General features: G+C 35.5%; 1 protein-coding gene and 1 long non-coding RNA gene across 5 annotated transcripts in view; one reads left to right on the top strand and one right to left on the bottom strand.

Moving 5' to 3' along the window:
• LOC145241439 (uncharacterized) overlaps positions 1 to 16,251 on the top strand; it is a 54,896-nt gene extending 38,645 nt beyond the window's left edge. Inside the window, exons 2-3 of the long non-coding RNA XR_013862557.1 lie at positions 12,057 to 12,159; positions 15,933 to 16,251. This is a non-coding gene — a long non-coding RNA (uncharacterized LOC145241439). The remainder of the gene's footprint in view (positions 1 to 12,056; positions 12,160 to 15,932) is intronic.
• LOC145241437 (UBX domain-containing protein 11-like) overlaps positions 1 to 17,378 on the bottom strand; it is a 303,692-nt gene that overhangs the window by 258,021 nt on the left and 28,293 nt on the right. Inside the window, exons 1-2 of one of the 4 annotated variants that reach the window (XM_080104391.1) lie at positions 6,909 to 7,129; positions 4,181 to 4,400 (exon numbers count right to left, since the gene is read on the bottom strand). The exons of 1 other annotated variant lie outside the window; for it this stretch is intronic. Coding sequence is in view for 2 of the 3 variants with exons in the window: in XM_080104390.1 (XP_079960516.1) it covers positions 6,909 to 6,970 (62 nt within the window). In the remaining variant the exon portion in view is untranslated. Of the gene's footprint in view, positions 1 to 4,180; positions 4,401 to 6,908; positions 7,131 to 17,378 lie in introns of those variants that run through there. 2 more of the 4 variants (XM_080104390.1, XM_080104389.1) reach the window with 2 other exon arrangements.

Here is a 17,378-nt window from a genome sequence, read left to right as displayed (position 1 = left end):
AAAGGAGTGGCTGGTTACTTTTAATGCATCTAAAACCAAGCTTCTCTCTTTACATCATCAACATTCTGATCCACATCTGGCATCAATTGAAATGAATGGCTCTCGTCTTCAGGAGGCCTCAAGTTTTGACAAGCTTCTGGGCTTGACCATTACTCCTGATCTTAAATGGAACACGTACATCAAATCTGTTGCCAAGGCCGCTGGAAAAATGGTGGGATCTTTCTATCGATTCGGTAAATATCTCACTGCTGATGCTATTCTCTATCTATATAAGAGCCAGGTACGTCCAAGGATGGAATACTGTTGCCACATCTGGGCAGGAGCTGCTAGAAAGGACTTGTCCTGCCTTGATAGAGTTCAAAATAGACTCCGTAGCCTCGTAGGAGATGTCCTTTTCTCCTCCTTGCAACCTCTATCTCACAGAAGAGATGTTGCGAGTTTGTCTCTGATGTATCGTTATTTTCATGGAAAATGTTCGACTGAGCTTCAATCTATGGTCCCCCTCGCTAAACTTTCACAAGAAACACTCGTCTAGCTGTAAACACTATCAATAATTCCCCCCACTCTTTATCTGTGCCTAAACCTAAACGTAGATTCCATGAACAAAGCTTCTTTCTTAGAACTGCACGCCTGTGGAATTGTCTTCTGTTTTCCTGCTTTCCGGCTGACTACAATATGGTTGTGTTCAAGTCTAACGTAAATAAGTTCTTGATGAGCCATTCTATATAAGTTATCAAATTTACCAAATTTTCATTACTAATGATTACTATATTGTCCAATTTCTACTGTACACTCTTTAACCCTTATCCTTGAGTGGCCTCTTGGCCTTGATAATGTGGTGATGCCTATGTAAAAAAAAAAAAAAAAAAGTTCTAGCGGATGCTACTCAAGTAATATTTTTTTAAATAATTTTTAAAATAAATTTTTGTAACTTTTGAGATCATTACTACAGGGTGGAACCATAAAATTGTCACCCTAAAGAAAACACTACAGCTATATTTTAAAACTTTTATTGAAAAAAATCAATTCAGGTAACTTGATTATGTAGTAGAGCTAACATTTATTCAATGTAACCGCCTTCAGCCTCAATCACCGGCCTCCATACATGTCCGGAACTGGGAGTATGCCTTTCCTACAAGCACTGGTGGGAGCTCGGCGAATACTCAGTGGATCATTGCGATCAGGCTGGCTTTGGTGTTAGTGATGTTTTTGACGTATGACTAAACAAAGTAGTCCAGTGGGCTAGGGTCAGGGGAGGAGGATCCAAAATCGTAGCACTCCTTCTGAAGCTAAGCCGTGGTCTTTTTGTACTTGTTGGCTGGCGCCGAATCCTGCTGCCACACCTAGGGTCTGCCAGCAGCCACCTCATTACACCAGGGAATCACCACACTCTTCAGCACATCCAGGTACACTTTAGTGTTGACTTTCAAGCCGACTTCTACAATGTGAGGCGGCATCATGTGACCCTCACTTGAAATCACACCAAAGACCATAACCGTGGCCAGAAACTTTGTTTTCATCACCTTGGGCACGTCCCTGTTATCAGGATTTGCATTTTGAGGGCGCCGTCAATGGTGCTGTTGTCATAACTTGTCTTGGTAGAGAGCATAAGTTGTACAGCATCACCTCTCCCCGATCTCGCTCGTTGAATGAACATTATGTCACTTGCAGACATGATAGAAGGCTCTCATCGCTCTTGGGATTTGCACACAACTGCACAACTAGTAGATGGTCTGCAACAAAAAAGAAAACTGGTTTTCATCTCACAAAAATGGAATCCTGTCATCTTTTCTAGGGTAACAATTTTATCGTTCACCCTGTATGTATTGGATAACAATCAATATAGAATTTGTTCTATGATATTAGATATGAAATCTGCATGAATTAAAATATAATATTTATGCATATTTTACAATAGGGCAATACTGGATGGCCTGTTAGTACTGGGTTAATCTGCATAATTTTTTATATACTATCTTTTTTTAAATTAACACGTAAGTACGTAATAAAACTTTTTTGCCATTTTAATTCCTATTTACAAGCAATTTTAAATATTGTGGTGAAATTGGAGAATCGCCAAATATTTAATAAAAATTATAAGACTTTAATATTCACATAAATATTGATTCTTAAGTCACAGAGAGTGGCAACCTTGGTTGAAGTGAGTGTCCCTAATGATGGAGGTCTGAATAGAGCTGAAAGGGAGAAACAGACCAAATATCAAGGTCTCATGTACGATATGAAAAGAAACTGGAATCTTAGGGAGATATCAATCATACCAGTTATTATAGGTGCCACAGGGCTTATGAAGAAGAACCTGAAGTCCTACCTAACTAATATTCCTGGTGAACCAAGTGCAAAAGAGATCCAGACAAGGGAACAGCGAGGATATGAAAAAAGAGTTCTCGGTTGGTTTCAATAAAAAGCAGGGCAATGTTAGCAGCTGGTTTGGCTGCCCCATACCCAGCATTACAATCTTCAAAGAAAGAAAAAAAACAAAAAAAAAAAAACAAACAAACAAAGTAGTCATTTTCGTTTACATTACTGACTAAAAAAAGATGGCTAATTTGCTCAAAATCGGTATTTACGCCAACTGTAAAAGTTTATAATTTCTAGTAAATATTATTTTTTTTCTACGCAAATAGGTCACCAATGAGTAAACAAAGCAAAACAAATTGTTTTTGAGAAATTTCCCAACTGTATTTCATTTTAAAATAATGTCTGCAAACAGTAATAATTACCGACAAATAACTATATACCCGAAGAAGGTTGGAGGACACATGAGCCGAAATGTGTTCAAGTCTATACCCACCCCCACTCCCGAAAAAACAAAAATATCAAAATAAAGAAAATACTTTATGGTGCAGTGGTGCTGGTGCACGTATCCGTGACGGAAATAAAATATGGTTCTTGTTGAGAGAGAGAGAGATTTCTTTTGCATATGTCATTTTAGCAAAGACAATATTACTGAATTGAATTGTCATGTCGAAAATAGCAATACATCCAAAAATTAACAAAATTTATTGAGTAGAAAGTGATTTATAGTTAAAAATAGTTTTTACGGAAAATTTGGGAAAATTGTACTTTTCGCAAATAGTAGACGATGAAGATTTCACACACTGGGGAAATAACTCAGAACGCGTATTTTACATTACATCGAAATAGTGTCCAACTGTCCAACTTGTGTACCCTATAGTAATAAACTTTTTCTTTTTCCTAAAAACATAATAACAGTCGTTCTACTCGGAGAATTTTCGTAATTTTTTGATATATCACTATTTTCAACATTAAAATCAAGTAATATTATTTTTGTTTAAAATGACAGATTTAAAAACTCGATCTGTCGGCTCTCTCAACAAGCAACAAAATATCGAACACCAAAAAGCACGTCAATTGATGAAGTAGTTTTATTTTTATAAAGAAAATCATTTCTTCGCAAACTTGAATTTTTTCTAACGCCTTCTTCCCCATATAAGAATGGCCGGTACTACTCTTGTATAATTTGACCCGAATTCTCGTGATTTCCCGTCAAGCCCGGATCGGGCGAGACCGGCAATCATCGGTGTCAGCCAAGCGTTGTTCAAATGTTGAAACGCTATTTTTTTTTTTTTAAATGTTTTTAGTTAGTTATTTTTAATGATTTATTTTGAATTTTTTTTGTTGTACTTCAATTTCTGGGAGTTTGATTAGCCAATGAAAAAGCGATATGCAAATGAAAGCAGACGACATTCGAATTCGAAGAAATCGACTGAACCCAAAAAAAGCTGACACAAATGTTTACTAAAAAAAAGATCGTGCGTAAAGATCGTGTGTGACGGTGTACCAATGGACAATGTAGACAATGGATATCATTGTGCACAGGATCGTTTTTTTGCACGATCCAATTCGAACATTGCAACAATAGTAAAAAATAATCTATGGGCGTTCGAAATGGCAACCTTAAAAAAGTATTAGAAGAGAATGCGGTGTTATATTCGAACGCACGTACACTGATTGAAAGAACTTTCTGAGAGAAATTTGTCAGGAGTATTTCCTGAGGAATCCCCGGCAGATAGGAGACCCAGGGCACACTGTAGAAATTGATGAATCTCTATTCAACCGAAGAAAACATAACGTGGGTCAAAACAGCGTAACAAGCAAGAATGCGGGACCAGCCGGGAACTTCTAGGTATATATTTACCTGAATTTATGTGGGGACAAAAATTTGGAAACGATCCTTTTGTCTCCATCATAAATCACATTTCCGAAAGCTACCCGGTTGAAGGGCTTCCTTCCATTTCCTCTACCTCGCCCATCACCTCCCTCTTTGCTGTCGATGGCCGCTCAACAGTTGACCGAAGTAAAAGATTCCTAAGGAAATATCCTCATCTCAAGAAAGTTCTTCCGCCGGCAATTAACGACTGTAAAAAAAAAAAAAAATCACTATTTCTTGAAAAAACAAACAAACAAACAAACATGTTTTTCTATTTCTATGTAACCCCCCTCTAAAAAAAAAAAACTGATTGAAGTCTTGAAAATAAAATAAAAAACGAGAAAAAAAAAAATACGATTAAAGAAAAACAAAAAATTGTTCTTACACCTAACATTTATACGGGTAAACAACCTTTTCTTGAAGATAACAATATTTAAATAACTTGCTGATGATAAATATTTTGCAAAATAAATAAATACTAAAATAAATTAAACATATTTGCTTTTTTCAAGGTAGGTTTTTGTTATTTTATATATATATATATATAAGCCTTAGAAATCCTAGATTGGATGAAACGCCGAATATTCAGTGTAGCTTAATCGCCATATATATATTTCGGTAATCTCCAAAAATACCGTTAGGGCTTACAACATGGCCGCCAGAAGAGTCACGTGATCCGGTAGGTGTATCAGAATTTTAGGCGGAATTTTTGACACCCCCAACAAAAAACTGCGATATATATATATATATATATATATATATATATATATATATATATTCGGTTTGTTTTGCTTTTTTCCTTAGTCTGCGTCTGTTCTGCCGCTCGGTTGTCACCGATGATTGCCGCTATCGCCCAATCCGGGCTTGACGGGAAATCACGAGAATTCGGGTCAAATTATGCAAGAGTACCGAATGGCCTTCTAAAATCTCGTAAAGTTTGAATTATTTGAAATTATCTCCCCTGTCTTTCTGTCACGACTATGTACATTTTTTTCTGGTACTTATGCTCTTATGTTACTGTGCTATCTTTTTTTTTTCAATAGTATTTTCAAATTAAATTCAAGTTTTACGATATCTTTTATGGCGGACGTTGTTGAGAGTGCCCCCCTCTAAATTCCATAATTTTCACGTTTTTTTGTTTTTTTTTAAAACTTTTTTTCTTGTTAATATCATCGATTACAGACTTACGTTTGATATTATAAAAAAATGAATTGAATAACAAATTTTTTACAACTTTTCACGGAGGGGGGGGGGTTAGTTTTCAATTATAACGTTGTACTAAACTGAACACGAACTTTGTGACCACGATAGATAGATAGATGAGATGGATGGATACATACATAGATGAGAGAGAGGGATAGATGAGAGTGGGTGGAGTGAAAGGGGGGGATACATTTTTTTTTTTTAACCCCTCTGTTCTAACTCCTACCATCCGGTCGCATGAGAGAGTTGCCATTTTTTTTCATAGTGGTCACAAAGTTCGTGTTCAGTTTAGTACAATGTTATAATTGAAAACTGAACCCCCACGTGAAAAGTTGTAAAATTTTTTGGTACTAGTGCAGAGAGTGATTCGGACGTAAATAATAACGTTATTATTTAAAAAGCCATTCTTAACATGGGGAAGGGAGAGTGCTTTGTACCTATTCTATACTTTAACCTTACAATTGAATAAAAAAAAAACATCATAAAACTTTAATTTAACTTGGACATATGATTTTAAAAAAATAGCGCGGATCACTCTCTGCACTAGCACCATTTTTTATTTTTATTTTTTATAATCTGAAACTTAAGTCTGTAATCGATTATATTAACAGAAAAAAAGTAAAAAAAAAAAAAAAAAAAGTGAAAATTGTGGAATTTAGAGGGGTCGGGCACTCTCAACAACGTTTTTATTAGACTGTTAGGTAAAAGTACAGAATAATTACTACCCCCCCATGTTAAGAATGGCTTTCTAAAGTTATTATTTCAGAAGTATGGTAACATCAGTGCATAACTTATGCACTGCATAATTACCATTTTGTTCTTTATTTTTGCTTTTTCTTGGGGTGGGGAAGATTATGGACAAGCACCCCGCTATGTTTTATGAATATCAATATTACAGAAGGTCTCAAACAACATAACGTCGGTTAAAATAACTTCGTTTTTAAAGGTGCTTAAGATATAGTCGACAAATCAATGTTTTAATACACCGTTTTAAGCAAATATTAAGCAACTATATTACGCAATATTAAGCAATTATAGTATTCTACATATTAATTGTTATTTCGTAAATAGTAATATATCCAAAAATTACGAAAATTCATCTAGTTGAACATCTGCTATTGTGTTTTAAGTAAAAAAAAACAAACAAAAAAACAAAAAAAAAACAGGCACACACACACACAAGGTCTATCGCTTAATAACAAATATTGAAGCCATGAATAAGTAAGTTGTTTCGGAGTTATGTCCCCTGCATGTAGACTCCTGGTATCTACTTTATACCGTCTAGGAAAAATACGATTTTACCAATTTTTCCGTAAAATTTACATTTAGCTAAAAATAACTTTCTACTCGATGATTTTTCGTAATTTTTGGATATATTACTATTTTCGGTATGACAATTAAGTACGTAATGTTGTTTTTGCTTTAAACAACATATATTTTTTTAAAGAATCCATCTGTCGACTGTATCTTGACAATTACTAGTTTAAAGTGTTATTTTTGTTTTGATGTTTACCTCATGCAACCGGGCAGCGGCGCTTTAGGTGTTCGCTTCAAACTGGACAACGCCGAACTCATTTTGTTTTCAAGCTAGGATAAAGATTCGAAGGTTTTTACATTTTCGTGAAAAAGAAAAAAAAAAAAAGTATTTAAAAAAAATAGAGATTTATACAAGTAAATACATCCCGATACGTATAAATCAATCCGTTGCTAAGGACTCCATTTTCTTATACGCCAAAGTACGCATGCGTAAAGAACTATCAATATCCGGTCCGGTTATAGATGAACGAAACCGAATGCAAAAGTGTCTTCTTTTTTGCTGTTTTTATATTTCATTTAAAAATATATCAATAAAAAAAAAGAGTGCTTATGCAGTATAAATCAATTTCAAACAATGCATTTTATGCGTACGTACTTACGTGTTATGTCGAAATGAGCAGGGTGACCTGACGTTGCCTGGGATTGAATGAGGATCTGCTTAGTGGCCTTGCTTTGCTTCACTAGCAGTGTCAGAAACCGATATTAATGTATTTATTTGTTTCCCAACCAAAGCAAATTAGGCACAATGCGTGAAAAAAAAATTGAATAATCCGCCCTCCTATCTTTACAAGCTTAAAAAAATGTAATTTAAACCCTGATTTTTTTTTTCGATTAAAGGAGCAAAGACCAAAATTTTCAAAAATAACAGGTTTAATAGCAAATTATGCAATATTTGTTTATTTTTTAAATCGGTTTTCTTTACAAAAGATTTGAAGAATATCAACGAAATGTTACTTTCTTCGATTATAAAAAATCGACATAAATTCCAAAAAATTACTTACCTATAAAAATACTATTGATTGTGTAGTTCCATTCTTCATTGTTCAGAATTTATCCATATTTATATTTTAAATTCCATATATTTTTTAAATAAGAGAATTTTTTAAACGACTATTTGAAAAACGCACCATGGCGTAAGCATTTTTACTTTCTTATGGAAAAACCGGAAGTACCGAGTTGTCCTTGTTTAGAACTACGGATGGGCAGAAGGTAGTAAAAACCACACATTCGCATTAGCCGTCTAGCCTTGTGTGTGAAGAAATATGTGTTCCCATAGTTTAAAAATAGTCAAATTTTACTAAGTTTTTGCCTTTAAAAAAAACAGTCAAGGATTTTTTTTTTCTTTTTTCAAAGAAATACATAAATGTTTGATTTATTATATTTTAATAATTCTTTATGAGTGAATTTTTGTTTTTAAATATCTAATAAAAGAAAACATTGAATGAAATAGAAAACAATTGTCGTCAGCGTCCACTACTTACTAGATAATAGAAGTAGAACAGAGGCTTTCTATTAAAAAAATTTTTTAAAAAATCAGCGTGGTTAAAAAAAAAAAGGTTTTAAACTTTGGACTTCACAGGTAAATTCTCAAAAAACACTTCCTTTTTTGTTTTAATTTACAATATATTATTTATTGATCTTTTATCTTCAATTTGTGATATATAAAACTTCGGTGGGTAAATTATATTAAAATTCTAATAAACATTTCAAAATGGAGGGTGAATTAAAAAAAAAACTTTTGTCTAAAATATTATATTCAGTTTATTGGAAAGAGCATAAGATTCCACATTGACCCTGAAAATATTGTACAAATTTAACCAATAGAAAAAATTGACTCATAAATTCAATTGATTTCATTACGTAAAAAAAATGGCTGCATGAAACGCGCATGCACTTTGTAAACACTGTTTTTTAAAAAATAAAAAATAATATTTCTATTATTTTTTAAACAACTTTAATAGTTTATTTTGGAAGTATATTCCATAAAGAAAATAAACAACCCACTTTTAAAAGAGAAATTACAAGGTTTTTATATTTTATTTGCAGTTTCGTGTGCGGGGTGTCAAAAATTCCCCGAAAATTCTGATACAGCTATTGCTTCACACTCCCATATTTTATTTTCATTGAAATCGGTGAAATTGCCCATTTTTCAATAAAAGTCACCACTTATCAAGGCCCGGAGGCCACTCGAGGATAAGGGTTAATGGGTATACATAAATAGTGGAAATTTTGTAAATTGGATTACTTAGGGATGGTTCATGAAGAACTTGTTTACGTTGGACTTGAAGACAATCAGATTGTAATCAGCTGGAAAACAGACAAATGAAAGAGAGTTCCATAGGCGTGCAGTTCTAAGAAAGAAGCTTTGTTCATGGAATCTAAGTTTAGGTTTAGGCACAGATAAAGAGTGTGGGAAACTATTGACAGTGGTTTTGGCTAAACAAGTGTTTTTTGTGAAAGTTTGGTGAGGGGGGGACCATAGATTGAAGCTCAGACGAGCACTTGCCATGAAAATAACGATAAAGCAGAGACAAGTTTGCAACGTCTCTTCTGTGAGAAAGAGGTTCCAGGAAAGAGAAATGGGTATCTCGCACTAAGCTACGAAGTCTATTTTGAACTTGGTAAAGGCAGGATAAGCTGCTTCTAGCAGTTCCTGCCTAGATGTGGCGACACTACTCCATTATTGGCCATACCTGGCTTTTATATAGGTAGAGGATTGCATCAGGAGTGAGATATCTACGGTATCGGTAGAAGGAGCCTACGATTTTTCCAGCAGCCTTGGCAACGGATTTGATGTACGTGTTCCATTTAAGATTAGGAGTAAAGGTCAGACCCAGAAGCTTGTCAAAACATGCTGCCTCCCTAAGACGAGAGCCATTCATTTCAATTGATGCCAGATGAGGATCAGAGCAGTGATAATGTAAAGATAGGAGCTTGGTTTTAGATGCATTAAAAATAACCAGCCACCTTTTCCCCCCATTGTACAACGTGCTCTAGATCAGAGGAGAGAGTGTCAGAGATAACATTGTCATTTACAGCCTTTGATGTGTTGCCATAGATGGTAGTGTCATCAGCATAAATGTCAACAAATGATCTTAGGATGTTATTTGGAAGATCATTGAGAGTAGATCAGGAAGAGAGTTAGGCCTAGGATGGATCCCTGAGGGACTCCAGCATTACTACTGAGAGCTTTTGATTTCTGCCCATCAACTACTACTCTTATGAATCTCTCAGACAGAAATGATTTAATAATTGAGAAAACATTTCCAGTTATACCGTAGTTTCTTATGAAGTAGAACTTTATGCCATACCCAATCAAAGGCTTTTGATATGTCAAAGCAATTGCCCTAGAAAGGAAGCCTTCATCAAGAGATTCACTAATTCTTTGAGATATAACCGTCAACACATCTGCTGTAGATCTAGCAGAACAGAAACCATATTGCATGTCACTAAGAAGATTATTTTTGCTGAGGTGGTTGACTACTTCTCTATTTAACACAGATTCCAGCAACTTACTCATGACGCACAAGAGGTTAATTGGTCTGTACTGAGAGGAAGATGACCGATCACCAGAATTCTTAAAAAAGAGTGCTATTTATTGCTTAGTTTACTAACTTACTCTTACGAAATATAGGGCATACTGGTGAGGTTTTCCATGGTGTTGGAAAGCAATTCTCCTTAAAACCATGCTTAAACAGCTTTGTAAGTATGGGAGCTAGTTCTGGTTGAAGCTTTTTCAGCACTATAATTGGAATGCTATCAAGGCCAGTTGCTTTACTGAATCAAGATTTTTCATTAGCTTGGCAACATCATGCATAGATATTTGTATGTCGCATAGCATGTTTTCTGATACAGGCGGATATAAGGGGGTTTGACGGCTTTGGTCGCATAGGGTAGAATTAGCTGCAAAGTTCTTGGCAAAGAGTCTGGTTTTGTTTGATGCTGACGAGATTATCTCAGGTCCATCGATGATGGTTGGGATAAGCACATGCTTCTATTCAGGACCCTGTTTGCTATTTTCCAAAACTGGTGGGAACCAAACCACTGTTCAGCTACTTTGGACTTAACGGACTGAGCATACAACTCTCTCGTATTTTTTATTACTCTTTTACAGTGGTTGCTGGCAGTCCTGAAAGCGGCTTCAGTCTCAGTACATCTATTACCTTGGAAGCAATGGAAAAAGTGATTTCTGTGCGCAATGGCAGCAGCACATTCTGGAGAGATCCACAGATGGCTGTTTGGTTTTTGCTGGACTATTTGTTGCAATGGATGTAGTTGAAGGACTTGCTGTGGTAGAAATATTTAACTAGGAGGAAATAGACCACTGAAGAAATGAGAAATATTTCTGCCTTAGGGTTTTACCACTCAAGATTTCATTTCTCCACTTGGAAAAATTATTGTCTCTTTAAATAGGGGGAGGGTTCATGTTAAGAAATCAAATCATTTCAGTTCTTTGAAAAAGTAATGTCTTTCAGATACTAGGAAGCTTTATACTGTGATTATGATTCACTTGAGATTTGCCGAAAATAATGTTCATACCTGATGACAATCGTTTTTATGTCCATAGATAAGCAGTCTATAATTTTGTGGCGATCTTGTGTAAATTCTCTCAAATGACAGCAAATATCTCTCTCTATATATATCACGTTTGTCTCTTGGCCAAGAAAGACAAAGTAACCTGTGTGTTAATACATTTTTACTTTTTTCTTTTTTGAGATCCAAAAGCCACTCGAGGATAAGCGTTAATGAGTGTACTTTTGTCACTGAGACTACAGGATAGTGATCATTAGTGGTGGAAATTGGGTAGAATTTGATTATTTAAGGGGACGGCTCAACAAAAACTTGTTTATATAGCACTTGAAGACAATCATGTTGTAGTCAACTGGAAAGCAGGCAAGTAGAACAGAGTTCCACAGCGGGCACTACTAGGAAAGAAGTTTTCTCTGTGGAATTTATATTTATATTTAGGCAGAAACAGAGTGGAGGAAACTGTTTATAATGGTTGTAGCAAATGGTGTTCAGGGCCATGTTTTTTTTTTTTAAATTTTCTTCCTTTGAAGATTGTAATGCTGGGGCAGCCAAACCAGCTGCCAACATTGCCCTGCTTTTTATTGAAACCAGCCGAGAGCTCTTTTTAGTATCCACATTGTTCCCTTAAGTGCAATTTTCTGGATCTCTTTTGCACTTGGTTCACCAGGAATATTAGTTAGGTAGGACTTTAGGTTCTTCTTCATAAGCCCTGTGCCACCTATAATAACTGGTATGATTAATATCTGCCTAAGATTCCAGTTTCTTTTCATATCATACATGAGACCTTGATATTTGGTCTGTTTTTCTCTTTCAGCTCTCTTCAGTCCTCCATCATTAGGGACACTCACTTCAACCAAGGTTGCAACTCTTTCTGACTTCTGTATAACTATGTCAGGTTTGACAGCAGCATTTTCAAGGTAGGTGGCTGTAGGGATGACATGGTCATAATGTAGGGCCATGTATGTATGTGTGTGCATGTGTTATAGTAAGTCTACAGTGCTTCTTGTCAAACACCAGGGCTGGAAGGCCCTGGGGGTTTAGTTGCACTCCAAGAGAGAAGATTGGGGTTGAAAGAAGAGCAGTGAAAGGGTTCAGCTCACTTTTGTCCCCTGACCAGAAAAGCAGAAGTATCATCTGTGTTAATCTTATTTAACAACTTCTATTATGCACCCGGCTCATCTTAGAGATGGCCTGTTTGAGCAAGCCAGAAAAGAAGTTGAGTGTTTCCACTAATCAACGCCGAGCTTAGAAACAAAATACAGACTCAAAATCGTAAACCATGAGCTGTGGCTGCTGTTGTGGTCGTCTGTAATCTCTACAACTGCGACACCAGCACTGTTGCATAATCTTGTCAGATGACATCACTCATTCAAAGTGTCACATGAAAATCGTTTTGTTTTTTGTTTTTTTACAAAAGGGTAACTGCTTATGAAAACCTGGGGACCATTCGATGACAAAGGTTAAAAATATTAGTTTCGTGATGAGTGCCACCATGCAAGAATTAGAAATAAGCAGTGGGTTGGGCAGGAAATTGAGAGGAATTGTTCATTCAGCAAAAGAGCCATACAAGTATTTGTTTACATTAGACTTGAATGCGACCATGTTGTAGTAAGTTGAGAAGCAGTCCTGTGGTATATTATTTCACAGATGGGACGCTCTAGGAAAGAAACTTTGTTTATGGAAGTTTTGCTTAATTTTTGACACAAAAAGAGAAAAATGAAAGTTCTTTGCTGTAGTTGTAGCCAGATGAGTACTCTCTGTGCATGTTTTACAGGCAATGAGGATGGATTAGAGATCAGTCGAGCACCTACTATGTATGAAGGTAAGTATACGGTAGAGACATGCTAGCAATTTCTTTTCATAGAGAAATGAGCTGCAGAAAAGAGAAGAGATTACCCCTCCTCACACACACACACCTCAGATTGTGGTCAGTTTTTTTTTTTTTTAAAGAAGAGTACTCCCCAAATCTGACAACAGTACTCCATCTAAAGACAGATCTGAATTTTATTCAGGTAGAGGATTGCGTCAGAGATGTGATATCTTCTCGAGCGATAGCATGATCCAAACATTTTTCCAGCAAACAAATTTAATGTAAATCTTCCACTTCAGAACTGGAGTGAAAGTTAGTCCAAGTATCTTATCAAAGGAGGAGAGATTGATTAAAGGCAGAGCAATTCATTGCAACTGGGTAGAAATGAACATCAGAGTATTGGTGGTGAAAAAAGAGAAGTTTGGTTTTGGAGGTATTAAAAGTAACAATCAATTTTTTCTTCATTGCATGACTTACTCCAAGTCTAAAGAGAGGGGTTGAGAGAGAGAGAGAGAGAGAGAGGGAGAGAGAGAGATTGAGAGAGGGGGAAGGGTGAGAAAGGGAGTCATCTGCGTGGATATCAACGAATGATCTCTGGATATGATTTGGAAGATCATTTATGAAGGTACGCCACCATCGATATTACGACGTCTGTCCATCAACAACTATTTTATCGGCGAGAAAGGATTTTATAGTTTTGTGGACATTTACAGTTATTCCATAGCTATCAAGTTTTTGAAACAAACCTTTGTGCCAAATCCTATTGAAAGCCTTTGATACATCACAAGCTGTCACCCTAGAGATGAAGTCCCGGTTTGATAGATTTGCTCATCCTCTGTGTGTGTGTGTGTGTGTGTGTGTGTGTGTGTGTGTGTGTGTGTGTGTGTGTGTGTGTGTGTGTGTTTAAAGAAGAACTGATTTGCTGAGATTTTATTATTTCCCTTGTCTGATGTAACGTAAAATATTCCCCTATAAAAATTCTTTTTTATCTATGAGAGAGAAAGATTATTTTTAAGATCAGATTTTTTCGATTTTCAATACTTATCTGAATTTCTGTACAAAACATATCTAAGAACACTGCCAGACAGATAAATTACCTTTGTGTGAAATTTGCAAGAGTTTGGAAGGAACTCACACACACAAAAAGTAACTTTTATATAAAAGTACAGATAGAGATAAAGATAAAGATAATTTAGAAAAAAACACGACGGATTTAATAAACAAAATGGTGAGTTACAGTGACCCGTAATCAATGTTTTCGTTAATTATTTTCTAAAATATCCAACCTTTCATACATTTGTCTATTTATTCCCATAACTGCGCTCGTCTGACAGTGTATATATCGATATGCCTAGCTGTTAATTTATTTTCGTACGTGCTTCCCTCTTTAGGGACCACAGTGTTACAATAATAATCCTTTGTATCTATCTTTCGCTTCCTGAATAATATATGACTTCCGGTTTTAGCCGGGACAATGGCGACATACTTGAATAATGTATTTTCTTCAGTTCAATGGAAGATTGTGTGATGTCTGTACGCACATCGAAATTATTCATCAAAATATAGACAGGTGCTGGTTTCATAGACTTATTGCCACGCCCATTGGAAATGACGTTGTCGTGCACGTTCTCATTTATGCATCTTAAATATATATATATATATATATATATATATATATATATATATATATATACATAGATATATAGATTGATAGATAGATAGTGTATATCTGTATATATTATATATATATATATATATATATATATATATATATATATATATATATATATATATATATATTTCTGTGGAAATATATTTTATTTTCTTATAATATATACCAATCCTTATTTAAGAAGCTTAATATAATTACAGAGCAATATAGTGAATAAATGACAAAAGTCTATATTCGAAAAAATCACTTAATCATTATATCAATCAGATTGATTGTTGCTATTTCTTCTGATGAGTTAAGGGCAAAATAGATTCACTGATTGATATAATAATTGAATGATTGATTTTGCGCTACGAAACAGATACTGTCAAGAATTGTAAATGTCAACGGAATCAAAGGAATAAATTATAAGATGGTCAACATCATGAATTTTGGAATATATGTTATATATATATATCTAGCATATATTTGTATATAATATTCGATTATCTATATAGCATGATATACTAGCGAGGGCGGGGGTACCCAGCTTTGCCCGGATGTAAAATACGTTTAAATATGATATTTTAATTCGTCCAGATTTCGTATATATTAATTATAGAGTCGTGATTTAAAAAGTAAAAAGGTATTTGGGTTCCATCATCGAAACCGAAAACAAAACTGTAGCATTCAAAGCCGGCGACGTTACCACTTTACTAACATGACACTGATATGAACTGTCAGTACTATTGCTACACTATCCCTTTGATTACTGTACACACAATAACCCTTATCCCTGAGTGGCCATTGGGCCTTGATAAGTGGTGAACTCCATGTAAAAAAAAAAACAACGCTTTTTTTTTCAGTTTTTACCGTTTTGGGGCCCCTTAAAAACTATTTTAACCGGCTAAAGACCCATAAAAGAATGGTCTATAAAAAAATCCAATCATTTAAGGCCCATAGTACTGCTCTGACACTTTTGGTTTCGGTGGAGATAGAGTTTGAAAATATGGAGACAGACAGACAGACAGACAAACATACAGACATATAGCCCTTTATATATTAGACTATGCATGTAGGCTAATACCTTTATCTACGAGGTATATTCCAAAAATAATGCCTTCTATTTTTTATTCTGCCCGAATGGATAAGAGGGTATTGCACATTGTATTGTTATGATGACTGAACTTATGCATTCATGACCTGTAAGTCTCACTTCTCTGTTTCAGATACTGACGTACGTCAGAAGCAGAGATGCGTCATTGATTTCCTCTATACAGAAAATATGGAACTGATCAACATTCACCGGCACATTCACGGCACCTGTTGAATGTATACGAAGCCGATACAGTTGATCTCAGTATAGTTGAGAGATGAGTTCATCGATTTCAGCGTGGCAACAGAGATGTAAGTGATAAAGCACGCTCCGCATTTTTACGACCGAATCATCAAAAGAGGCTGGCAAACGTGCATTGAGAATAATGGTGACTATGTAGAAAAATAAATTCTGGAGCACAAAAATGTCGCTTGTTTTAATTGTACCGCGCCGTCTTTTTTAACGCTTCAACGTTTCAGCTTTTGAGTTAAAAAAAATTGGAGGCCTTACTTTTGGAACGACCTCGTATACATGGTTAGGTATGTGTATATGTTTATATGTCAATGACAGAACCTCAAGCAAACGACCTTCAGTCTGATGTTGTATCCTTTTTGCTTCAGTCGAAGTTCTCAGAAAACAAGGGAACCTTTTCTAGACACATTATCTCTATGAGATTTGCGTGTTCCATTAAATTCTCTTTTACCTCCGGATTCCAGGACCAGAATTCAGTTAGTCTAGGGGATTATCCAACTTAGTGTTGTAACTATAGGCGACATCGCATAGTAAAGGGGCACCAAACCTCGTATAGGCCAGCGTAGCATAGTCATACCGAGAGGATTTTATTTGGGCGCTGAATATTATATTATTTTTGATATTTAGTTAAGGTTTACTTGTGTTGTAGTGGGGACAAGACATTCATATAACGGGGGCGACAATAAGATTACACACAGTTCTTATTTATAACACATTGGAAATGAGAATTCATTATTGAAAGAAGAGATTACGTTAACACCTTTGAGGAGGGGGACTCAGTTACACCTTGGAAGGGTGTTACATACAAATTCTTTTACAAATACGATAGACAAAAACACATCACCTTTCAGGTTGAAAGATGAACGAATATTTATAAATATAATGATCTTTTATTCTCCCAGCTGGTGATGATGATGGTCAGGAATTCAATTGCCTTTAGAATTTCATTTTCTTGTTTCTCTTTCTGGTCAATTCCAAAAGGGTTTCAGCTAACTCTCCTCCTCTAACTGTTCCGAACTCGACCCTCTGATGATCTTTATTCCATCCGGATGAGATGATCAGGGATTCGATTGCTACATTGTCTTTCTTCCTTTTCTTTCCCTTCCGGAAGGAGCTTAACTAACTCTCCTCCTTCACAACTTGACCCTAACTGATCTGTCTCTACTGCTCTCCCTCTCTCTCTTTCTATCTCTCTCTCTTTCTCTCTCTCTCCGATTTGACTGACTTAACTGAGTGTATTGAAAATCTATCTTTCTTTGTGACGTCAAAAACGTGTCCAACCATGTGATTCCTTACGTGGATTTACATACGCATATGTCCAACACGT

This window comes from Euprymna scolopes, chromosome 20 (assembly GCF_053919585.1).
Source record: "Euprymna scolopes isolate OS-2025 chromosome 20, ASM5391958v1, whole genome shotgun sequence".
Lineage (NCBI taxonomy): Eukaryota > Metazoa > Mollusca > Cephalopoda > Sepiida > Sepiolidae > Euprymna > Euprymna scolopes.
The sequence above is the reverse complement of the archived record's forward strand: the minus strand, read 5'-3'. Positions and strand labels throughout refer to the sequence as shown.